This window comes from Helicoverpa zea, chromosome 31 (genome assembly GCF_022581195.2).
Source record: "Helicoverpa zea isolate HzStark_Cry1AcR chromosome 31, ilHelZeax1.1, whole genome shotgun sequence".
In the NCBI taxonomy this organism is placed as follows: Eukaryota; Metazoa; Arthropoda; class Insecta; order Lepidoptera; family Noctuidae; genus Helicoverpa; species Helicoverpa zea.
This window is the reverse complement of record NC_061482.1, coordinates 13,365,753-13,392,921: the sequence shown is the minus strand read 5'-3', so window position 1 is coordinate 13,392,921 and position 27,169 is coordinate 13,365,753. Positions and strand designations below refer to the sequence as shown.

General features: G+C 35.4%; 1 protein-coding gene across 1 annotated transcript in view; it reads right to left on the bottom strand.

The window, feature by feature from the left end:
* The window catches only part of LOC124645089 (protein apterous), a 41,917-nt gene extending 15,092 nt beyond the window's left edge, over nt 1-26,825 (bottom strand). The window contains exons 1-4 of the mRNA XM_047184831.1: nt 26,731-26,825; nt 16,932-17,105; nt 16,563-16,819; nt 246-448 (exon numbers count right to left, since the gene is read on the bottom strand). Of these exons, the coding sequence (XP_047040787.1) occupies nt 246-448; nt 16,563-16,819; nt 16,932-17,105; nt 26,731-26,777 (681 nt within the window). The 5' untranslated portion in view covers nt 26,778-26,825. The remainder of the gene's footprint in view (nt 1-245; nt 449-16,562; nt 16,820-16,931; nt 17,106-26,730) is intronic.
* Nucleotides 26,826-27,169: the final 344 nt, after the last annotated feature.

The window sequence follows — 27,169 nt, the reverse complement described above, 5'->3', positions numbered from 1 at the left end:
ATCGTGCGTTTTCACAAAAATACGTGTCTCTAATTGTTTGTTTTAATTAACTAGATTGTTTGTTCTATTTTACAAAAAGCTCAATATTATCTGTCAACTCAAATGTCTCAAAAGGCATAAAGAAATCCAATACACACCTTTAGTTTAACTCGTATCCTAGGACCTACACATTGCACTGGGTACATCATAATCAAAAGGTACAGTCGTCCACGCAAAACAAGACCAGAATAAAAACGTCATATTACCTGAAGCACCCTTTTAGGGAGTCCAGTCTTCTGGCTGAGTTGCTTCAGATCCTTGGCGTCAGGGTTGTGGTTGATTGCGAAGTAGGACTTCATGGTGCGCAGCTGGTGATGCTTGAAGCTGGTTCGCATGCGCTTGGTGCGCGACGAGGAGCCCAGTCCAGCTCCGCCGCGGAACCCCATCTCCAGATACTCAGGGTTCAGATCTGATTGGGCAACGACAGTTACACTGCTCAATGCTGGCTTTTTGTACTTCCATTATTTGGTGGGGGGAGATTTTAAAATATAATTGAGAAGTAAAAAAATAATGGGGAATCTTTTTTGCTTAATTGGATATGACACTTACAAACATTTGAAAAAGACCGTTAACCGAACCAGGATAATGTTAGTACGTCAAAATTATTAGCATTAACAGTTCGTAGCTAATCACAACAGTTTTATACAACAAACAATTATCAACAACATTAAAGTCACATTCGCATCGCACAATTCGCACAAAATTGCATCTACTTAAGTATAGCAGAAAAACCCGATTGACGACTATCAATTTACCAAATTATCGTAATTTGTTTTATATCTGCACATTGCATGATAATGCCAATATTTACATGTTTATATTTAATTATGTTAATTGTTATTGTCTGTATTACGGTCGTAAACGGCTATAAAGATAATTGTATGTAAAATATATATAAAATGTTTACATTTTCATAGGCTTATTTTACGATTGTTTACGCGTTATTCACGGAATCCGGTCTTATAAAAACGTTGAATAACAACTATTGTAAAGTCCTATATTCCTGTGTGTTTGAAGAATTTATAAGTATACCTAGTTATTAATAGAGCAAGACCCGAATATTCCTTTAGGAATTGATAAACTTTTTCCTTATTTTGAACAGTTAATTTCTGACCCAATATGGGAGCGTAATTAAATATAACGTATCACCGCCACCGACAAATTAACTGGCTACCGCAACTGACGTAATTATATTAGAGTTTTGAAATACGACCATAGAAATACAATGACTACTTAAAAGTGCAGGTAATAATCTGGCTAATGGGAGAGAATGGGAAAATAGAACAAAATGTGCCGTTGAAAACATTCCGAGTTGTGCTGGCAGCGGCGAAAATCAAACAGTGGACGTAAAAAGCAAAGAATCGCCAATCATTAGCATATCGTTCGCTAGTCTACCACGCTGTGCGCGAAGCCCGGACGATCGCCATCTCAATTTCCAGAAAACTGAAATAAATCTCGTCCTACTCGTTCCAAAAATCCCTTTGAGCCTTTTCATTCAGGCTTAATTTTTAGTGAGATTTGCTCCATTTTTATTTTTGATTGGATATCAAACGAGTACGCGTACGTTTAATTACTGCTGGAATGTTTGTTTTGAATTTGTATCTGCGAATATCTATTTGATCAGTAGTCAAAATTGACTTACTGTGAAATATGGAACGTGTAGTCTAGAAAATATTCTATCTTTAATTGGACTTTTACATAGCATCAAAGAATATCTAAATTTCGTTGAATTCGGAAACTCCGACGTTTCAAATTTGGAATTGGAATTCGCGCAGTCCTTCGAGTCCAGCTTGGAAACGGGTCCGCACAAAATCCGCACGCATGGCAGGCCTACGGTCATAAATCGATCGTAACACGCACGCCGCATTGTTTTCCGTTACAATACGAACCATGACGTCCCCGTGACGGAGCCGGCACGGTGCCGCGACTTCGTTTTAACGACCGATAAATGCTGCTAATAAATAAACCGAAACTTACTGCGATGTTTACAGAAACGCTTTGAGATTTGCGGTTAAGGGTATCGGACAGCGGCTGCAAACCAGTATTAGCGGGACTATTATGAATGTCGCAATTTTCGAATAATCGAAGCAGCATTTTGGCGAATCGTTCGGGAAATCGCCGCGATTGATACTGAATAATTTGGGAACTAACAAGGCAGGTTGATTCGATAATCCTAATCGAAGTGCGAGTTACACTAGTGCGGGAATTTCAGCATCGTTGATTGATACGCATTTATTTCGTGATGTTTGATACTGAAGTGACAAGTGGCAATTAGTCAAGAATGTGGCAAACACTAGAACAATTGCGTAATGATGTTTGCAGTGAATCTGGTTTAGCGGATAGTGGAGGCGATCTCATAATAGACCAACACTCTTAAAAGAATTGCTTATTATTTTTATGACATCCTGTGACAAGCTTTTATCGTCTAGCTAAACTATTTTAGATGCTTGAGTCGTGTTGAACGATTTTGATTCGTTGAAGAGAATTGAGGTAATACACTACAAGAACTATTTTAAATCATACGAATAATTACTTAAAATAATGTTTTAATTAATTCAGCCTTCTGCCTACTTTTTCTTTTGGAATATTTTTTAAATATCACGTACCTACATTAACATACTGAAATTTAAAAAAAGCGTTTCAATGATTGAAATATAATATTCCACATGACAACCCTCTGACAGTAATCACCGGTAAAGAAACCGTTCGAGGAAACATGGCTACCAACCGCCATTTACATTCAAATAACGAATAAGATTCGAGCTTTAGTGCCTATTCCACATTCAAAATTGACAATTTATTTGTTTTTTAGTCGCAAGTGTGCGTTCCGAAGTCCGAACAATTAGCGTGTAAGTAATTATGCGGAGGCCCGTTGCGTTGGCGCGATATAATGGCCGCAACCGATACGTAAAACGAACCGCGTTTTCGAACGCACTGTGGAGAATGTTTGTTTCTTTAGCATCAAAACTGTTATTGCTGGGTTAAAAATACCTAATGTCAAGATGTCTCCGTTATGATAATTAAATATATTTAATTTCATTAGGAGAGAAAAGGAATGATGAGACCCTTGAAATAAGATTTCGAATAAAATAACAAGGACCGCCTAGAAAATTTTATTTCTTTCCCATAGCAGTATTGAAATTATTGGTAATTTAAAATTCTGCCAGGCCCGTAGCGCGTAAGAAGCGCGAACATAAAAACACACAATTCACACTGATCGTGCGATGCGCAGCGTTGACGCCCGTCCTGTGTTTGTTCGACATGATTTACTTCGCAACTACTGATAACTGCCACCAATACAATAAGACCCCTTAAAAACTATGTCAACACCCCCCTTTACCAATAAAATAGGTTAGTAAGGGAAGCAGGGGGGGTCAAAGTACGCTGGTTGGCACGATGCTGCCTGAGGCGTTCGTGCTCCAAGTTGATGATACGGTCTCCGCAAACAGAAAGTGAGACATGCGATTTTTTTACGTCTTCAGATGTTAGGGAAACGGCATTATAATTTAAGAACAAAAATCTATACGTAGCATCTTAGACGTCGGGATGAGATAAATAAAGCGAGCTTTCTCGACCGAAGTAATGTGACGTAGATATCTAGACAAAGCTGATTCTTAATGTGGGCGTTATGCCATTGACATTAACCCTCCGGTACAACTTCTCCTATTTCTAAAGTAAACAGATTTTTTCCTCGCGCCATGTAGTCGGCGTCTTTCAAAGCCATAGAGTGGCGTGTCAAGCTCGAACATGAACAACAACGTATCGGGTTTACAATTGTGTAAATAATGATGGGTTTTTCACCCACCACTCATAACTCGAGCACTTCTTGTTTTAAAAATAACTAATTGTACACAAAATGCTCGATTAGAACCCCAAAATAATAAAAGAACTATATTTCTTATAATTCACTACCACTGCAATAACTGTAGCGAAAACACAAATTCACGCACGAATTAAAACAATAACGATCTCGACACATAAATCTGACCAATCACAAAACGAATCTAGTGATGTACCATCTGACACGTCAACTATCGATAAACATCGACACAAAACGTCGCGTCTTAAAAGAAGACGTTATTAATAGATTGAGACACAAAATTGTGAAGATAACGCGTGGTCCGAAAAAAAAACTAAGAAAAAAAACACCGGGTGTGTTATAAAAAGAATTGTGATATCATAAATCGTACGTACCATTCATGTTTTTAAGGCCGAAAAGAAAAAAAATGAGATTTCCTTAACGATAACACTTCGTCCGGTGGCCACATTTTTTTTGTAATAGCAAAAACGAAACGCCGAAGTGGTTGACCGCCGTAATAATGGTAATAGGTATGTTTCTTTATGACAGAATCATTGTTTTATTAATTCTACTCAGTAATTATCAAGTCGCATATTAAGCAGTGGACTATAAAAGTAATTCATCTTTATTGTTTTTTTTTTCAAGTTTGTTTAGTACCGGTATTCTGAATTTGTGGGAGAATCTTTAAACAAATCATTTTATACTTTTATAAACATTTTCAACACATTGCCAAAAGTCTAATATTTCGTCAGATTTTTTATGAAAAATAAATAGAAAGGAACAACTTTAACAAACTAGAGATAAGTATCAGCACGCGTACATTCTCAACCTGATGACATCCTGTCACAGGTAAACGTTTTGCCAAATACTAACAAACGTAACTGACTAAAAAATCTTGCATAACAAACCCCGAAACTTTACCAAGTCGGGCATACATCGAGAAAGTCTATACGGAGATAGGAATCTTGCTCACTTAAAGATTTTTTCGAGTCGTCGACACGATTAAAAATGTAAAATTATTAAATTCGTCGGCATTATGTGTCGTATCGCATAACATGGCCACGGGGGGTGCTACCGGAGACACTATATCATGCAACAGAGCAAGCCTCATGTTATTAGTACTTAAAACGTTGGAGTTATATTGAAACGATAGATATCAAACGTACATTGATACCACGACGAAATATTAAAATGTTTATGAGTTAGTGAGGAGAGTGGTTTAGAAATTTTGTGTTGTTGTTTGTTTTTCATTTCTTTTGATAAATTAATTTTGTATTATATCGTTTTTGTTACCACTGAAACACTGGACTAGCCAAATCTGCGCCAACAGTTTTTTTTTTTTCGGAAGAGTGACTTTTAATAATTCACATGAGAAGTAGGCAAAAAAAAAACAAAAAGTGAAATGGGTTGTTTAACTTGTAAAACAAATGAAAAAAGCACGCATAAAACTAATTAGCGAACGATACAAAAGAATGGCTACTTTGTAAATCATCAATTATTTTATGACTTAATTTTATCGTAAAGTTTTATACAGCGTACTAATAAAATTTCATCGACAAAAAATCATCGCTTCACTATAGAACATGGCACCCTACGGGTTAAACAAAAATTTTATGAGCACATTGCTTTTAATGTATCCACGAATGTATTTTTATATGTTGGCATAAATTAACAAATAAAATTGTTTTAATAAAATGAAAATAGAGGAAAAAATAAGTGAGTGACCGCGACGTGATAAAACAAAAAAATATGCACGGTGTTTTTTTACACGGCAAAAAAATTACGCAATCCTTATGAATGAAACTATAACAAATGTACTTAAACTTCTGATTTATGTGTATTTTTATATAAATAAAAGATAGATTATTAAATTATGGAGGTGCTATTAACTGACCGTTTTATGAGTTACGCCGCGAAATAAAATATTTCAAGAATTGCGTTTCTGCGATTATTTGGCTTTCAATAAAATTTAACCGTTCACATTTTTTTACTTCAGAATAATAATTAGTGAATGAGTTTCAAGGCACGTGTAAGATGTAGTAGGTGTATTCTATTTCACATTTGCAGTTAAAATTATTCACAGTTAGATGCTAAAAATATTTTATGAATAATATTATATACGATTTGAGCTGGTGATTACGCACACGTGTGAACATTTTATACGCTTCCAGAAGATAATATTCATTGTTTATGTTTAAGGTTTCAACTGTTTAGTTTACAACACTGTTAATAATCTCTGTGATTGATAACTGCGATTACAAATTGCAATTTCATTCTCCTCTACAACAAAAAAAATCCCACCCATAAAGTTTGCGGTTTTAGCAACGAAGACATATAAAATTTTCCCATAATAGAAATGTCCAAAAAACCTTAATAACTCCCATTAATCTGTAAAGCAAACAAAAAGAGTCCTAACATCTTAGTTTTATACCGAAAATTTCTTAATTCGTCCCCTTGTCCCGGCAATAAATTACTGATTCAATAATGTTGGTCTTGCCACCAATACAGATGTCCCGAGAGAGATAGCGGTGGTACAAAATGTACACGGATATCACATTAGGCCAGTGACGTATACTCCAAGATGAAAGGTTTTAGCCTCTCTTCACTTACGTCGGCTGAGGTAGCGGCGAGGCTCCGAGCATTCAATTCATTCTTACAATTTCAATTTTTTATTTGGTTTTGATAGTAGTTTTTACTGGTTACTGTATTTATGACAACTACAACAACAATAAATACTGTACCTAGTATGTAATAGTTAATTGTAGAGAGGATTCTAAACCGTGAATATTTTTGCTGCAATGTCCACTGCTCTAAGACTTCCATTCCCGCAATTGCCATTTCCAGTAAAACAATCAATGAACAGCGAAGTATGTTTGACATGAACAGCTATGTACCGAAGCCATACACCCATTAAGATAAACAAAAGTTGAATATTCATAAACTTTACCCACAATACGCGTTAAATCAAATAACAAATTTATTTATATTTACCTCGATCGATTATCGTAAACAAATATAAATAAATCGTTCTAACCGATTATAATCGGTTAAAACCGAATTATAATATTTTGCAGTTTGCACATTTAACATGGCCGTTGCATCCATCCAAGAAATTGAAATAGGTGAACGGCTTAAACACAATATTAGCGTGAAGTTTAAAATAAAACTTCGTACGTTCCGAATGTAAATATAAATTGTTATAAAACATTATAATGTTTCAACGATATAAATCCGCTTTTGAACAATAAAATTGGATTCATGCTGATCTGGAGTTGAAAGAAAAACATAGTTTAATGGGAATTTCGTAGGACAGAAGGCTAGCAACATGTCAGGTTGGCGTTGAAACATGATATTTATTATAATATATCCATTCCCGTGCCGCACAACTGCGAATTGTTAAAATACAATAGCCGTTCCAACGTTTTATTACAATAATATAATAAAAAGCTCTCACTTTATACCGAAAATCTGAAACGCAACTAACTCGAACTTGTAGTTTTCAGAACTACAATAGGTAATCTTAATTGGATATTTGGATTGTTACTACCTCACAATTCCTCCAACTAAGCACAATATTGCACCTAGGTCTCAGGATACAAAACATACACCAGCCCTATGGGCACGCCACCATAGTGGCGGTAAGTCCCCTCTTTGAGGAGTGGCTCGGGAGGAGTCACGGCGCCCTCACGTACCGCATGACGCAGGTCCTCACCGGACACGGTTGTTTCGGGAGGTATCTGCATCGAATCGGTCGTGAGGAGGCGCCCGGGTGTCACCACTGTGCGGATAGCCCCGAGGACACGGTGGACCACACAGTCCAGGAGTGCCCTGCGTGGGAAGGGCACCGCCGGGTCCTCGTCGAGGCTTTAGGCGGCGTTTTTGTTCCACGCGCTCCTCAAAGAGATGTCAGCAACCCCACCCGCTGGGGGCCCAGCAGGGCCAAGGCCTGCCGGGGCTGCGGGTTGTTCGAAAGAGGTACCGCGGCCCTAGCACATAAGAAGGCCTACGACGGAACACGACGGCTTTTAGTCAGTAAGAGTCTGACACTCCCTCACCGCTGCTAACCCACAGCGGGAGGGGTCATTTGATGATTTTTTACGTCGTTAAAAAAAAAAAAAAGCCCTATTATAATTTGTTCAAATGTGCGATAAAAATATGTTTTATTGTATCCTTTCAAGAACAGCCACAACATATATTTTTTTATGAATTTTATATTTTTTACATTACAACTCATACCTTGCAGTGTTCAATTTTCTATTTGTTATTATAAAATAATACTATTTTACAGAGTTACGTTCAACTAAACTATAAAACCTTTTCAAATCTTTGTTTGTGATTTTAAAGTAATAATTTTGAAACAATAATTAGAGGTGACTACTACCCAATGATTGCAAAAGACAATGCACAAAACGGTAAAACAAATCTTTTCTCCAACCGACACAAAACAACAAATCCGGCATTGTATACAGATAGGTACATAAACACAGCCAATATCTACAGGAGCCATAACAATCAGCGATCAACTTTTCCTTTTCTAAAATGGAAATCGACCAAACAGACGATACGAGGCTGTCTTCGGTCACGATTAAAAAAAAAGAGACACCACCAAAATCCGTTTTGTTTCGAATAATAAAAAATGTAAAAAGTTTCCCGAAGCAACTACCGGCGGTACAGGAACGCGCCCACCCTATCACTGATCGTGGACGCTACTCGAAATGTCCGATACTTAAAAGAAAAAAATAAGAAATGTCACATATTTTGGCGGGAAATAAATCACGGAAGGGACGCTATACAAAATTTATGGCGGTATAACACGGTGCACTCGGTAGAAAAGTTAAGACAAAAGACTAAAAAACATTACCCACCTTTTGGGCTGAGCCGCGGTTGGGTGAGAAACACATACGAGTTCGATTCGAATGTAGAGGTTCCGTAGTTAAAAAAAGAATAAGACTTCTTGCTAAACAAAAGACGAAGCGCTATATTTAGAAATGCGAATTTTCTTCCTGTATGAAATGGACTCACTGAATTATAGTTGAGCATGAAATTAAAAAATGAAATCAATCTTTCTCCACAACAACTGTCAAACCTCAACAACCAACATATCGAAACCTGTTACTAACGTTACCCGTTCTTTTCAACGTTACCAAACTCCAAAGGATCTCTAAAAGGTAACACCGCAGGAAACCAAGCAGATGGGTCCCTATTACTTCGCTCCCGTTACTGAAGTAGGAAACGTCTTTTTTTAACAGTCGCAGTTAACGCTTTATTTATTATCACTACTCTCGAAGATATTTAGGGAAGGTAACCGTAATTATATGACATATTTATCTACGAAGTCCGTTTTTGGTGGGCTGTTAAATAAATTGCTTTATATTTATCTGTTTTTGGGAAGCCGTCTTTTGGTTGCTGAAAGACCTGAATTTTTGGATACTATCGGTGCAGGGGCCTTGTTTTTGATACATTGTTAAAAAGAGAGCTTATTACAAAATAATTTAGATTTGGTACGTACTGTTAAAAACAGTACGTGAGTCAGTTAGCTGGGAAAACTGCACGTACATTATTTCAAAAGGAAATTCCTAAATACATTGGACTGCGCAGTACAGGTTGCGCAGAAAGACTTTACACGCATGTTTTCTAACAGTACAAATCGGTAGAATTATTACAGCACTGTTTACAGTTTCACACACTCTCAGCAAAATTATTGTGTGTAATAAATATGTAGTAATGCAGTTCTATCAATTTCACAGAAAATGTATTATATATCATCTATATTTGCTACTAACATTATTTCTATATAACTAGCATATCTATAGAAATACATAAAGCATATGATACTTAAACTGGTTTGGTATATATTAAACCAGTTCATGTTACGAATTGAAAGGCTAAAAGGGTGAATCATTTCAATACAATAGCAGTCCCGACTGCTAAGTGGAAGTTTCTCAGGGAATGAGAGCCAGCGGTTCCATGCTTTATTTTGTTTTTTAAAGATTCATCTTTGAATTAGATATATTTACCGATATATTATATAGTAAATAGGATATATAGTAGCCAATGACGAGGCTGATTTAAAATGATAAGAATTATTCCTTTGTATGCTGTGTTTTTGGAACCGTGTAAATAGTGTGACGTTTCATAAGAGCCTTTGACTTTGACTTTGAAAGACATCTTCAATAGAAGTACACCTACATATACCTAGTATACAGGTTTGACCTTTATGCCCAATTCTTCCAGTTATTTTTGAGATTAAGTTATTCAAAGACCGTATTCAAAGAACTGAAAATTGTACTGTAACCGAAAAACTGATTGCTTTTCTAGAATTTTCCTCTACAATATTCCTCTATCATTTTCTTATGTGAGTACAAAGATTCCTGTTTTCAGAGAATATTTTCTACTGCATTTTTGTGTCATTTTTCCGTAAAATTTGTTACCAGATAGGTCAAAGCTACCCACTGTAGAAACGTAACTAAGTAAGTGTCTACAAGAACTCAATTGTTCAAATTGCGTATCTACAAACAAAGCATTGTCACTAAAAGCCGTTTCCAATATGCTATCTATCCATTGTTCCTCGTACTAGAGATATAAGTTTTACATTAGCTCCATACAAATAATATTAAATTCCTATCTCTATTAAGCAAAACAACACAATATTGGGAGCAGCGAGCGATAGATCAGTAGCTACAGTCCACATGCTTACTGACTCCAATCCGCGGTATTGGCTTCGCTGGCGCCTTAAAAATTTGCCACTACGTACATTGGTGCACCTAGTGAGTACGTAGCTTAAGAAACGAATGCTACAAAGTTATTCATGTTAGTTTCTTGCGGGTGTTCGGCACATAGATCATTGATAGCATATGTTCGCGTGGGTGTGTCGCGTTTAGTCGCCTCCTTCGCTCTTATGCTGATCTATCACTTTATTATTTAAACATTTCATAAAATTGTCGAGCATTTTAGATGGTAAACAAACCTACGATATGGTTGTGACATCAGTACTTTTTAGTAGGAATAAATTAAAGATTGCAACGTCAGTAATCATCTATTCGAAGTCTTGTAGCTCATCGAGTTTAATTAATGCCTTAACGGCCAAGAAAAAGTGGTCAATGGTACAAAACCCAGAGTTCTCAATCCAAACATAAAATATTATATGACCAATATACCACAGGACTGTTACCAATATTATACCCAATACACCAACATTCCAAGTTCCAACATTCTAAGCCATCACTGCGTACGAAGCGAGTCTACGTCCCTATTCTCGTTCACTCTGGGCGCCTTCACCACGATCCGATAACACTCGCCTCCGCCGAGAAGCTACGGCGATCAAACGATAATGTGTAAGAATTGTTTATAGAAAACGTCTTAAGTTTTCGGAATAACGATGGAACTTTTAATTGGTTTATTGTTGAATTTAGAACTATGAATGGTGGGGTATGGACCGTCATTTGTTTTTGTCACCTTATTTGGTGGTACTAACTGTCTTTGGCGAGCTTCTGGATTTGTACCTTTGCAATTAAGTTTCGCTAGATATCGATTTTCATATCTAAGGAAAAATACACATGAAAAACACATAAATACTCTATAGCAATAAATGAGAGAAAATATTTAAAAAATATTCTTTGGTATATTTTAAAGTGTTTTCTGTTTTACCGCACCCAGTATTTTTTACGGCAATCGAATTGTAAGAAACACAATTTTCATGAAACAAAATATTAAAATGAAATAAAATTGTAAGTAACTGATACTTTTTCGAACGGAAGATAACACACTGCAGGCTGGCTTTATCTGAAAAAAGCTCTCCGTTTATTTGAAACATACTCATTTTATACCGTAATTATTATACATATTATGCAAGAATATTATATTGAATAAACATCAAAGTATTGTGCAGAAAATATAGGATAAATCCCAAGAGGGGAGTACCTATATGTAGGTAGGTAGGTATGTATGCCGTAAAAAGATTATTGATGTCACGTTGCAATACGCCACAATTTTCATTGTTCCTTATCTGGCCTCAAAGGCGAACCATGTCGAAACATTCCTGCCAGTAATTTTGAGTAATCCGCCCATGTGAGGAGTAGCAGCACCGCTCGCCGACTCCGCCTTTCACCATCTTACGCAAACCCACGTTCCCATATAATTGATACGGCCGCCCGACTACTTCAAAACTGGTCGCAAAAACTCCACCGACTGTGGAAAATGGCCGGACGCAGCAAAAAGAGGCTTTACTAAAGTTGGACTATGAGTATTTAAAATATCCAATACAGTGTCATATAATTTATTGGTGTCTCCGTACGGCAGCATTGTAAGCGGTAATCGCTTAATCTAGAACGGACAGGTGCCGGCCAGCTCCTATTAGGCAAATTGTGAACCATATACGTGAAGAGAAAACTAAAAAACGTATATTAAAAGTCGGGATCGTGCGGCCTTTTTTGAGGCGACTTTTTTCGAGCGATGCGGTTCGGGTACGATGCTACATCGGTATTTTGCACATGTTCAATGATATTTTAAAAGGCAATGAATTATAGTAGCTGCCAATTATTTTCTTATATGTAGGTCATGAGCCAATTACGACCCAGCTACAGAATTGTTTATAGTAGAGCTTGTTTTTAAAACGGGAATGTTTACAGTTTCAAGTCTAGTAATCCATTGTTACTGTTATACTTTAGATGGGTTTGTCTTATAAATATTACATTGGATTATGTTATTAATGATGTTAGCTTCATTTGATGTGTCTTTTGTGTAGCCTGAAGGGGATAATAAGAGTAGTCAGTGTGCGTACGCCGACGTACACTCGCTTGTTTTCATTGCTAATTAAATGGCATCAAGTATAATGACAGAATAATAAGGTCTTTTGAACAAATTGCCGCGATACTCATTTGACATTATATTTCACTTCTTATGCTTCACCTACGTTAATCAGTTTAATTCACGAACATTATAACGTCTTTATGGCAGTTAAACTAATAGACAAATCATAATTATTAACAGAAGCTCTAAATAAATAGCAAAATTTTTATGATAAATGTGTATGTTCTACAGTAGCTAATCTTTTACACATGAACAAACAATGAAACTATCAAAGTTCAAATACCATGAAATAAATCTTTTATATGAAAGCCCCTCTACATAATTGTAACAATACGCCACCACTATATTAACATAATAATAAGCGACAAATTCATAACAAAAAATTACGTGCCCACCCCCATCCGACACCAAGATTAATGTGTGTACATAAACCGGGAATCGAACCTCGAATTTCGGTGTACCGTTACGTAGGGTGGCACCCCTCTATGACAGATATATTTCAGTAAAAAATATAATTGCCCTGCCGAGTTACCAAGTTTAATTTTTCAACAGTAGACTCATTGAAGGCAGACGAGAAGTTGAAAAGTGATCTTGAATTTTATCTCCAAGATTGCCAATTATCGGTGCCATATGTATTTTATATTTTTAAGGTAATTTTTGGATGAGTTTTAATAACTTAACAAGTGAATTTTTAATAAAAATGTTGCTTACTTTTTTCTGTCATGCATCAAAGACATTCTTTTAATAAGAAACAGACAACCTTGTAATCGGTAATTGTTAAAACCTAGCTATAAATAACCAGTAACATAGCCATCAACATTAAATCATAACACAAATAACTATAACTTACACCCACCACTTTAATAAGAGGAAATTAAATTATAAATAATAATGTAAGCGCACCGAATTTCCCACATCACTCAAAGGTAACAATACACCGAAAAACTTCTGCTTTCTTCTACATGACAATGCTTGTGACCAGGTTATAAAATCAAGTTACCCGTTCGAGGTTAACACCGTAAAATCACGCTAACCCACCTCTTTTTCCGACAAACTGTGAGAAAAAAACCTTCGTACTATATCTAGTCTACTTTTTGCAAGATGTTCGCAAAAAGCATCATAAAGGTTGTATATGTAAATCATCAGGTTGATGCGTATTACGTCAAAATGTGTGAATGACGCAAGGATTCTGAAAGTTGAATGTACTGTGATCGTAAATTATGTGGGTTGTTAAACCTTTCTATAAGATGCGGTCTTTTGTTTTGTTTACGCGTCTTATTTATTTAAGCTCACTATTCAGTAGAAGATAATCCATCAAAATAATTAAAATTACCGTAAAAACAACCTATAATTTTGTATCTGTTTAATAGATTAAACTAAAGTTCGTAACTCCCGTGCATCTTAGGACCGAAATCAATTTACTAATTCCCATCAAGACATCTCACTAAGCACTACCACAGATCTAATCCCAAACCACGATTCCCGACTTAGCAAACTCCTTATACTTAAAACTCCTTGAATTTCTGGAAGACGGTACTCGCGGATCCTGAGGGCCGAGTTCATTGAAATGGCGAGAGTATGATGAAGAGTGAACACGCAAACTGCGCTAACGCACGTGAGAAACGGGTCCCGAAGCTATTTTAGACCATTAGGCGAGATTTTAGAACACCAACAAACGAAATTGGCATACATTTCCACGAGTACGGTTTCGCTTGTTTTTAACCGACTTCCCAAAAAGGAGGAGGTTCTCAATTCGTCGGGATCTTTTTTTTTTTTTTTTTTTTTTTTTTATTTTTTATGTATGTTCACCGATTACTCAGAGACGCTTCGACCGATTTGCAAAATTTTTTTTTTGTTTGATAGGGTTTACCTCCCAGGTGGTCCCATAGTCACCAGGTCAGGATCTGATGATGGAAACCCTGAGAAATCGAGGGCAACTTTCGAAAATCGTAGGCATACGTAGGGTAAAAACTTGACACTAAGGCGCATGTCTGATAACACTATGCAATGGTGAAGGCTTGGAGCTGACCTGATGATGAAGACCAGAGAAGGTCGAGGGAACTTGAACAATGAATGTGTAAAAAACTACCTCGTGTTTGGGCTTATTTTGTTCGTATTGACGAGACCTTTGCAACAGTGAAGGTTTGAAGCTGACCTGATGATGGAGACCAGCGAAGGTCGAGGGAACTCGACAATTGAATATGTAAACTACCTCGTGCTTGGGCTTATATTGTTCGTATTGATGAGAACTTTCCACTGCGGATATGACATGCGGATAGTGACAACTATGCTTGTCACTGAAAAGCTAAAAATAAAAAACTTTTTACAAAAAAATAAAACCGACTCCCAAAAACACTGAAAAGCAAAAAAAAACTATTCTTAGGTGCATCGGCCTAGAAGTCGATGGCGTTATAAACTTAGTTACATCCATTAGACTCCGACTTCTAGGCCGATGCACCTAAGAATAGTTTTTTTTTGCTTTTCAGTGTTTTTGGGAGTCGGTTTTATTTTTTTGTAAAAAGTTTTTTATTTGTTTTTTATTTTTAGTGACGGACTTCATTTGTTTTACGTATTGCACCTTTTTGATAGCCTGTGTAATATTTTTTATATCATGACAAAGTATGATCACTTTAGATAGATAATTTAATTTATTAAAAAACTACTTTTAATATATTTTATAATTAACTATGACATTGAATACTTTATTGAATAAAAATTATCAGAGCGTGTTTGTAGTTAATTTCTTAGCGCATTTAATAAACTTTTAATAATAATGATAGTTAAGTGTAATTAATCTTAACAGACGATTAAGTTTACTAAATTAGCACTTCTGTTAAAGTCTTATTCAATTACTCTAATACTAACAAGTTTCATAATTAAAATGTTTAGCAAGTAATATAATGGATAAAAAGCTATCTATAAATATTTCTATTAACAATAATAATTGTATGTTCTCTCACAACGGAAAAAGATTTATTTACTAACTTAATCAACTCATGAAAAGCAGTATTTCTTATTACAAACAACATAATAATATCCAATACAATGACTTATTAAGTTGTCTTGATTTCTTTAATCAAAGACTACCGCAGGCTTGCGTACGCCGCATATCAAATAGTTCGTAACGATGATATTACCACATAGAAGCCAGTCAGGCGTATAAATAGGTAATTTTTATGGCCTATAATTAATAACTGCAAGTACGTTCGTAATGAAAGCAAAAAGTCTTACGGTTACTGTTTGAAGTACTTCATAATTATAATCGGTTCCAACTACTCTATTGAAGAGCCGTAGTGTGAAGAGAATCTGAATATTTTGTAGGTCATTAGACTAAGAAGTTTTTGATCGTATTTACCGAAAATATTTTGGATTAAAGGCGGTATCAAGTGTAGTAATTTACCCGGATATTATTGATGAAACAAGATATTATGGAATTTTAAATATGCATCTCAAACTAAGCAACGTTATCAGTGCAAATAAAAAAGCATCCGTTTCCCTATCTTCTGCACGTAAACATAATAACCGTAACGATTATTCCCTGTATTATGAAGTATTACCGTAAAGTTAATGTTTCTTTATGCGCTCTCTCGGCGTGCACGCATCGTACTAATTTCAAATTTAAGTAACAGTTCCCGTCGCTCGACCGAACTGGCCAGATAAAGACAGGTTCTTGTATCACGAGAAAAATAAATTAAAAAAAAACAAACACACGGGAAGTCGCTCCAATAATCTGGCGATGGTAAGTGCGGTTTTGACTTTAATGTGTTAATAAAATTGTTAGCGTTTTGTCGGCGAAACGAGGGCCGATGTTCGGTGTAAAGCCGACACGATGGCAACATGCGATGACGATTCAAAATTATTCAATGTTTATAAGTTCGCTGTTTGAATTCGCTTGGCGCATTGTTTTGGAACTCACCAAGGTTGGCAGCCATGATCTCTTGGTCTTTTGGCTTCTTTTTTCGCGGGCGTCCTTTCTGTCGAGGTGGGGGCGCTGCGGAGCCGTTGAAGAACGGCCCTTTAGGAACATCATTGTCTACCCGAGCGAACTCCGGGGAGGGGTATGGGGGATAGTGTGGCCCGGGAGCAGGGCCCGCGTACGGCACAGGGCACATTTGCGGGGGTCCCGGCACAGCCATGTGCGGACCGTACTCCGGCATAGTTTCATAATGCAGCCTGTGAAGAGAAATAGCTTTTAGTATCTGTCTATTGAAATTATTGCAGCAGTAATTCTTACTGAAATTCTCTCAATACGAAAACTGACTATGAGGTGAAGTTTCATACCAACCTGCAGTATACTGCCGAGTCTCTGATGCCGAAAGTATCCCCCTTATTCAGGGGCGTGCTACACAGAGCACATGAGAAGCAGTGCACATGGAACACCAGGTCCCGAGCTCGCATCACCAGCTCGGAAGCCGAGATTGGCGTATTGCAGCGAGCGCAGCGTTTCGATCCATATAACCTGCAACAAGAGAAAATCAACTTTAGGCTAGGCTCTATAAAGCTCAATTTTAGTTGTCGCTGAGCTTTTGTTAATATGGTGGAATTTCGCTTCAAATAGTTAACAGTTTTGCGGTTACATGATATTGAATTAGTCTATTGAGTAGACTTCACTAAAGCTCGATATGAATACACCTGAATCAAAGCTTTATATGAGACTCTGAATACACCACCGACGATGAAGAAACTATTTTTTGATAAAATAAAACTTAAAGGTATTATAATTATAAAGTAATACAAACTCGTGTCAAATCACAAGCCAGCAATTAATTGTTGTTATCAGAGTGCTAATTAAATATTAAATTTTTATAGCTTTTTACCACGAACGCTCATTGTCTGTCCAGGGTCGTTTGTATGAGCGGCGGTTAGGATAAAGTCACTAGTCATGTTTAAAAAAACTTTATGAAGTAAAGAAAAATAGTTTTTTCTACTTAGAGAAATAAATAAAATATGACTATACTCTAAAATAAGAATAATTACGAGTGAATATTAATGCAATATATAAATTCAACAAAGGAATAATAACATCGAGATGAATTGGATTTACCGAAACCTAATGATCAAATTATTTTTATAAAACCATTTGCAATTCTACTGCTGAAAGGTAGTATTGATAAAGTCGGGTATTACCCCAAACATTTAATATTTATATTTTTCCAGCATTCAAAGTCAGGTTAAAACCTAATATAATAATATAATACCTTTTACCTAACCACACAATTATTTGCAAGTACGTGCAAAATTAGAGGGAAAACGTATTAATCAAGCAATTGGTTATTGCGTCAAATGACATCAATATGCATGTGTTTGCGTAATAAACTGAGAAAAATTAATCATTTATTAAATTAAGGAATTATTACTAAACTACTAAGTATTGGTTAGCGGTCGAACTAAGTTTGAACTTCAATGTTTCACGAGCGCCCAAGCTACCCACGACCTTTGCCGGATCGTCTGACCACCTCGTTAGTGCTGACCTACGCTGCGTTCGCCTGTCTGCATTTGTCCATCATTACCATCAGCTTACTGAGTTGTATGTTGCACCAAACTTCCAACATTCACACCCTTGATGAATGCAGCTCGATGAGTCTAACTTCTTCTATGTTCAGCGTTTTCCTGACTGGATGAGGCTCTACGTTTGCCCACGCTCATTCAACAAAAACAGGATAATCCGCCAATAATTCGATAAACTCTAACTAGCTTAACAACTACATGCCAAGCTCTCTAAACTCGCTACCGTTAAACCCATAAATTAAAAGGTATCCAAACCCCAATTAATACATTTTTCGTTAAGAATCGGGAAAATTTGGTGAAGCTACACCTGTATTTGGTAAACCACAAACCAGAAAAGTTTACCGTTACCGAAGTTAATTCTATGATGCCGAAATTATTGTGTATGTAATATTATACAATTCGCCCTGTTTGGTTCTGGTATATTGGTTTTGGTAAAGACTGGTTTATTTGCTTTAAATGGAATATGTTTCAATATTGTAGAAGCGGGTCATTTCAAAACTAACCGATATTCGTCCAAACGTAAAAAACATTTTATCTCAGTTCAGTGTCCAAAAATAAATGTCATTCTGTGCTGACCGGGCGAGGCCTTTGGTTTTAAAATGATAATTAAATGCATCCGCCGGTCTCAAGATCCGAGATAGCGAGTTCTCCTCCCGAGTGAGACATCCCCGTGTGGTCCCTTCCCTATCTAGATCGTACTCTTAGCTGCTTTAAATAAGACGTTAAGGAAATGCCGCGAGAACGTTAGAATTTTTTAGATACTTAACTGACTATCGCCAGAAATCTCTGTTAATGACCTTTTTAATGGCTAGTTCTGTACATGCCTTTGGAATCAATAGCACCTACCAACACATACTCCTTCAACTGCACTTGAATCAATCCCTTCCTACAGTTCATGTATCCAATTAGATATTTCAATAAAAGATTTTTCATATTTCTTACAGCTCATTATTTCAGTTTCAATGCATTCGTCTTGAAACAATAGCTCCAACAAAAGCACTTATTTAATATATTTTACTGCAGTCAAGAGCACTCGTATTATTGCTATTTCTTTGAAAACTTACAGTCTTACTTATAAAAGTGAATTAAATAATAAGTTATACTTAAGGGGTGTTTAAAAAAAATCTTACTTATAAACGTGGCTTAACTAAATCACCTGCATAGCATTGTCTTAGATGAGCTGTCAAATTAAGTAGCCTCACACCCTTGTTTAACCCGCTAATTAGCAAAATGGCTGGATCTTTACCAGCAGATTTTTCATTTCCGGTTTATGGGCAGCTCAACTTTTTAATTTTATATTTTACGGATGCCATTGTTACCATTACACAACGTTTTGATGACAAATATTTTTTAAGCTACCAACATTCAGGTAGTGCTGAGAAATTAGTATGTTTTTTATGTCATCATCTGTTCATTACTTAAGACATGCTTTAGCAAAGTTTATAGGTATAAAAAATTTAATCTCTACTTAAGGCTTTAAGTAGTAATTAGCTAAAACAATGCTTAGAAGATGATTAGTTGATTTTTATAAGTAAGGCTGATAATGTTTTCACTAATTGAAGTATGACTTATATCTAAAGTATCGCAGAAGAAGTACCGCATCGTGAAAAATATTATTTTCTCATAAATAGATACGTGTGTGCGAATCATGCTGTTTCAGTTAAGTACCTGCTTAGTAGGATGTTTTACAATAGTACTTACTTACTGTATTGAAATCATGTTAAGGGTTCAAAGGCTTTAATGATTTTCAATACAAATGCTATTACACACTATCTATCATATTACATTCATATTTCACTTGAAAAACGTGGTAAGTTAATATTATACGTTCCAGTTATAAATCTTCATTTTATTTGAAAGTAAATAATAGCCCAGTGGTTATGGTATATTATTTTCATTTGCAAACTGTTTTTTTACATTACGAAAATAATTTAAAAAAGTACGATGAGTCGATTGTATCAAGATATGAGAACTGAATAAAAAGCATTCAACCAATTTATTGTAAAAAAAAATTGAAAATCAAATAAAATAAATGTTCGAATTTATTGAATCGCAGTTTAGTTGAATGAACAAAGTTCTCTATGGGCGTTTTTTATTTATTTTTATTTAAACAATTTAGATTTTAGAACTATTTTAGCGCCCGTTCAATTTCACGAATGAAATGTTATTGGTTTGTACTAGAATTTCTGTTCAAAAATATTTTTTGCGTATTTCCGTGCATTGTTTAAATACTCTTACAGGCGTTTTGTTTTATTATATTTGTGTTAGAAATGAGACTTTTGTCAAATGGACAGATTCAATTATTGGAACGAAGGCAGTTTTGCTATACCTATAATAATTAAAAATACGGTAGGTATATACGCACGGAATTTCCCGCAAACTAAAAGCATGAAGCCCGATAATTTTAATTCTTAGTTCACAACATTCTTTTGTGCAAATACCTTGAAACCACGTCTAAGCAGAATGTAGGTATGCTATGATAGCGGACAGGAATCTAACTGTTGTTGAATTATAATTATGGCGAAGCATTCCTTTTTAGTTTATCAGTGTAAAAACTGGAGAACAAAGGACTTTGACTGGACTATCATGGTTACTTAAACGTTAATTTATTAGCAAGCGAAATGTAGTTAATGTGTTTTTTTAATGGATGTGGGAAAATTAAGCCAGACATCGAACGAAAAGCTGCACCTACTTGTAATATGCTTGTAATAAATTGCCCTTTTCTGCAATCTTCACTGATGTGTTTTCAATCAAAAAGGTTAGCCGTATTTAATTTATGATACACTTAGATTTTTTTTTAAATCAATTCCGTTTGACATACCTTCTTCAAAAAAGTAAAACCACCAACCAGTATTGCTAAACGACATTCAACATTCAATTTTTTCCCATCGTCTCGTTTTCAAAAGGTGACATGTCAATGTCATATAGATTCTAGGTGTTAAGATGTTCGCCCCAACTAGGACCATACCCTGCTCAGCATTGAAATGAAGTTATCGAAGGTTCGTGGGTGTTAGTCACGAACGATCGTATCTTGACCACACAGGTCCTACGAACCTCGGCCCTTGCGTCCCGAGATGCGAAACCATTGTTTAAAGACCTGCACTATAGACCTGTATTAAAAACAAAAATCTTTAAACCAAAATAAAAGAACGAATTATTATAAACAAGAAAATATTAAAATGAAAATCGAAATGTGACATTGTCCACCAATTTTTAAAGCTTCAGTTATAACCCGGTATTGACACTGCACAGTGCTCACAATTGTTAAAAATTCTGAAACTAAAATAAAAATATCAACAATACAGCTCAAGATATTTTATTTCATCGTATCTATCGGATTCAAATCATTTAGGACCGGGTAACGATTATTTCTGATGAGTAAGCCTCACTAAATATTACTAAAAGACAGCGGTACTTCAACACTTCAAGAATAAAAGTAATTTACAACTGTACATGCTTGTTCACAAGTGATTTAAAAAAAACAGTTGCCACTCATAAATAGCAGTCTTTTCATAGTGAGTTATACTGGATCATAAGTTTCAGAATCATCGAGCGATGCAGCCGCAATACTAGTAGAGGAAAAACGTAAGTAATACAGGCAGCTAGTACTAGGGATGCGAAAAACATGTCGATATTTCCTCTGCAATCTAACTCAGGCAACCCTTATTTGATACACGTCTACAAATGCAATGCATACATCATATGCCAATAAATGTGGGTCGCTATTTACTCAAATCGCAATTATTAACAAAAATCCATAGGTAAATATTACGATAACAAATACATAATATGTACCCAAAATACAGAAGATGTTAAAATATTTTTTCGAAGTTCTCACGACACCTAAATCGATATTTCGGTGAGACCATTCCAGGTATCGATACCTTTGTCTCGATACTACTTCTCGCACAACATGCGAAAAAGATTGATGTGCCGAGTGCGTGCGTTATGGAAATAAATTTGAAGCGCTTGTGAATGATCAAGCCTGTCTCTTTGCATTTGTAAATATTGCTAGGAAGCTTGCAAACCACACTCTACGGAATATGACACAAAAAACGATTGATTACCGTGCGAAACCGTCTACTGTTTACACTAAACGCAATAACCGCTTCCATACACGAAAAAAATAAAAATACAAAAGTAAAAACCGATGACTGTACCCTAAAGCCACGCAGTATTTGTCCACTGGGCAATGTTTGCTCTCGCCAAAACGTACCATTTGATATAAAAGGGCTCAGTAATAAATCTTACCGAAAACCCATAAAAGCCACTGGCTTCAAAAGCGGTGAAAAAGTGTAAAAACCCAACTTCAATATGAAATAATAGGTACACCGCATTATTTATTTTAATTTTAAGTCCAAGATTATCTTCTAAAGTCCATTAAATTATGTGAATCTATAAAATTCTATGGCAATGGACAAAACACGGCTACGCCATAGAAAATCAAACAAAGAGAAAACTAAGTAAAAATAAAAGAAAACTCCGAGCTTTTCTTCCGCAAAAATAAGGATGCATGCATCTTTATTGGATTCTTATTAATCTATACTAATATTATAAAGCTAAAGAGTTTGTTTGTTTGAACGCGCTAATCTCAGGAACTACTGGTCCGATTTGAACAATTCTTTCAGTGTTAGATAGCCCATTTATCGAGGAAGGCTATAGGCTACTTTTTATCCGGGTTCGTGCAGAGGTTCCCACGGGATGCGGGTGAAACAACTGGCAGAAGCTAGTTCATAATATTATTCGCCATGGAAGAGACCCGCAATAAAAGACGTTGGGTCAATTGTTCGCTAATAAGTACATATTACGGTTATTGTTTGCTAGAATAATTAATTAGCATGGCTTCAGCATATCAATGCCAATTGTCTTTATGTCAACAGCCTAATTGCTAATTAAATCCTTGACTAACATTTTGTTAGTCTTTGATTAGGTTAATGTACATTGTGCAGAATTTGATAGAACACATTAATTCCGTTTCACTTACTGTTAAAAACAAACTATGTCCCCTGTTATAGAAAGCTAATAAAAGCGTAACATTTCCCTACTGCAGGAAATTTGTTCCCTCCGGCAATCAAATCACTCAGCACGCTGGGGTAGTCGGGCAATTTTCCTATTTCATCAAAAAAAAATGTTATTCTTTGCAAAACTAAATCTCGTACTTAGATATACCCAAGTGCAAGATTACCGGTCAAATTGACTAAATGCAAGTAATTCATAGTAACACGGTGCGGCGCCGTCACCGTAACGGTTATCGTACCATCGCCCAGTTCCGTAAATTGTAGCCTTGTTAGCTTGTAAATTAGCTAACTTAAGCAAATTACTTAGTGTCTGTATTTGCTTACAGTGTATTCGCCTCGCTAAACAAAGCAAGATCGCTAGAATCAGCTCATCTATTCGGTAAACCCAAACCGCAGACACGTCACTTCACTCTCACCCCTTTCCGAGGTTTTATTTAATTTGCTTGGCTCGTGTCTACCGGCTTCATAAATTGGCTATTCATTTTGGACGTACTGGCATCCGATCGAGCTGAATTTTTGTGTACCTTTGTAACTTTGATTTCAATGGAACAATAATGAACTATAGAGCTGGTGAACTGATGTCTCCATGGCATACCAATGCAGAAAATACAATGACCTACCTTTTTGCGTTGGATATGGGTAATTGAGTGTCCGGTGCTCTAATTAAGAGACAAATTGTATTTTACATGTATCACTTGCGATGTGACGGTGCAATTTTTAAAAGGAATTGTTTTCGTTGTACGTATCAGAAACAGTTATCATTTCTGATGAACTAATTATAGTTAATTGGGCAAGATATTTATACTATTCTTTTGGAGAAATGTATGTCGATTGAAGAGACAAATACTACCATAATAAGGATAATAGCTCATTGAAAATCATATCAATAGCAATAAAGACACAGTCGAGTATCGATGGTTTACGCACTTACAATAGCATTTATGTAAGCTTACGTACGTCGAATTTAAATATAAATAAATCATCATTTTCAATATGAAACCTTTTCGATATGAGGTGCTCAATTAAAACCCGCGTATATTTGAAGTGAGAACGCAAATTCAAATTAAATATTCGTAAAATTCATAACTTCGGTATGCGGTAATGAACAAAATCCCTAGATGCAAAGTTCTTGAAAAATATCGCAATAAAAAGATTCGCTATTTTTCGATATTTTTAATGCATTTGGTATCATGTGTATCTTTCCATTTGGTATCTTTGGTATCTACGACAATATAATAAACAATTGACTACCGATACAAAACCACATGACAGATTTTTCCGCACTAGGTATGTTTTACTACGCGCTACAAAAATCCGCTAGTGTGAACACGCTTTTAGACTACATACAACTTCGCACTTCTTGTACGTAGTGACGTCATGAATTTGAATCTCGGTTTTTTGTGCTAATGACAGTTAGCTTCAATTTCGATGGTTTAAACTATATAAATAAACAACAGCACACATGTCATGTAAAACATTTGTATCTGTTTGAAATTGATATTTTTTAAATTTTATTTTTACAACTAATACTGAATGTTAGTTTATTTTGAAATTATATGAAAGTATTAGGGTTTAAATTGTATAGAGTGGGATTATAGCGGTGCAAAAATAATACTCGTTTTTATTTCACAAACCTACTTTTAATTAAAATCACTAAAAAATAAATACTGGTCATTCATTTCAGCAGAAGCCTCTAGGACCAATTTCAATCCGGGAAACGCCGTCATGCAATTTTGTAACCGTATGTGAATGATTTAAAGTATATATTTGTTTGATTTTTTTTGTTTGCTAACTATGTAGCCCACATTAATGGAAAAATATTTGATTATTTATTTCGTGGGTGTAAAAGAAGCTTCAAAATGGTCCAGTTGTTGCTAAGTAATATGAATAAAAAAATGTCAAGTGCGAAATTAAAATAAACTATAATTATTATTTATTGTAGTAATTAAAATAATTATATGAATTGTAAATAAAAATATGGAGACATAAAATATAATTATACTCAATTATTGTTAATTTACACCCAGAGGCTCATTGGATATATTTTCAAATTATTTCTGGGAATCAATCTTATGAATTCCGATTTATTCCTTTTATTAGTAAATATTTAATAAATAAAATAAAATAAAAATAAAATATCATATACTTTAAAATAAAATATTAATATCCATCGATAATACTATTCCACTTATAGATTTTATAGTAATTATCTAGGTATAAGTGTGAGCAATCCTTTAAATTAGTATTAACACCATAAAAAAGAAGATGTCGCAAGTTGTAAGGTTTTGTAATCTATTATTAATATTTGCTTTCTATCTATAATTACTGTATCTCTAATAAGCAAACATAATCCTCTCTAACAAAACAAGCTCAACAATACTGTACCATGTAAAAATAAATGATAACAACGTTTAGAATGCACAGTGGACAATGAACATAGCCATGAAAAAAAACATCATCGTTCAATGGTCAGCAAAAATATTCAATGTTTAATCTTTGACCTAATTCTGAAATTCAATATCTTTATCCCTGATACTATAGTAACAATTCGATAAAGAATGAAAAAAAAAGTAATATGCTCATTAAACTTCTCTACGTCGCGTCGTAATGTGAAAGCAAAAAAGAAAAACCCATAAATAGTAATTATTATTAAACGATGCTTTAAAATAGCGCAACTAAGAAGCCATTCAAATATCCTAATTTTATCCCAATCATATTTAGTTCCCAAAAAAAATATATTATTTGATGTCATCCAACGTCTATGTACCTATTGAAAAGCTCTCAAAAGCCCACTCGACGCCTACTTCCCGCGACCGACAAGAACCAATACATTATGATTGATTGGTTCCATTCGCGTATTTTTAATTTTGCTGAAAAAGTCGCAGAATCTTAGTGTATTTATAACCTCATTAATTTTATAAAGCAGCTTTCAGAGTTTTTTCTAGACATTTTTCCAACTACACATTTCATAGGAAATTCCTAAGAAGGATTAACAACGATTAAGGCGAGTAAAAATAGCAATATTATTAATAAAACAAAATACAAGTGTAGTATCGTAAAACCAAAATCTGTAGTTCTCATGTAACCCCTTACAAAAAGCACTTTTTTATCGCTTATCGCGTAACAATTTTCATTTGTATTGTGTATGTTTACGGTGAAACAAAAGCTTACGATCCAGAATTACTTGTCCGCCACCTTTAGAACTCACAAAATACTTGTACAAAAAGTATATGAGACCACAATACAATACCTCCCGTTTCGGTCGCCGAGTTAGCCTAACAAGCATCACATTAAATATTTGGTATCCGAAACCCTTTATCGGCACTCGGCCGGTGCTCGGCAGGCTAGAAACGAGCCGATTCTTCACGCCGTCAACAACAATGGACCGCGGCAAGCTTTATTTGTGAATAATATGCTACGCCAAACGAATATGACACGGCAATTCGCTCGACGATAAAATCAATAGAAAAAGAAATGCGAAAAATGGCTCCAAAGCGAGGCAGTTAACGCGAGCAGCAATTTTTTTTTCAGCTTACATTCGGTTTAGCATTTACTTACTCCTCTGGTTCTTGGTCTCCATTGGGATTCCAATTTTCCAAATCCATCAAACTTAGTTCCGAAAGTTTGAGCGGCTCGGAAACAGTTCCTGAAAAGTTGGGACTCTTCGAAGAGTCCGGTTTGAAAATATCGGATACCTCAATTTCACAAAAGTCAGTCATTTTGACAAGTTGTGACCATTCACAAGTTAAAGTTATTTATGAAACATGATGCGAATATATGCAGAGAGCGCTCCGTGCAGAGGACCGCGCTGCAGGAGCGTCGGGACAAGACTGGTGTCTATCACTCATAGCCAAACTTCCACAGGTAGTTCTAGTATATGCGAATAATAAATATTGTATTTATGAATCAATTTTATTTATTCCTGGATTGGATATTGTAAAAATATTTCAGCGTTATAGACATGTGGACAATGGTGAGCTTTGTCATCCGGGATCTT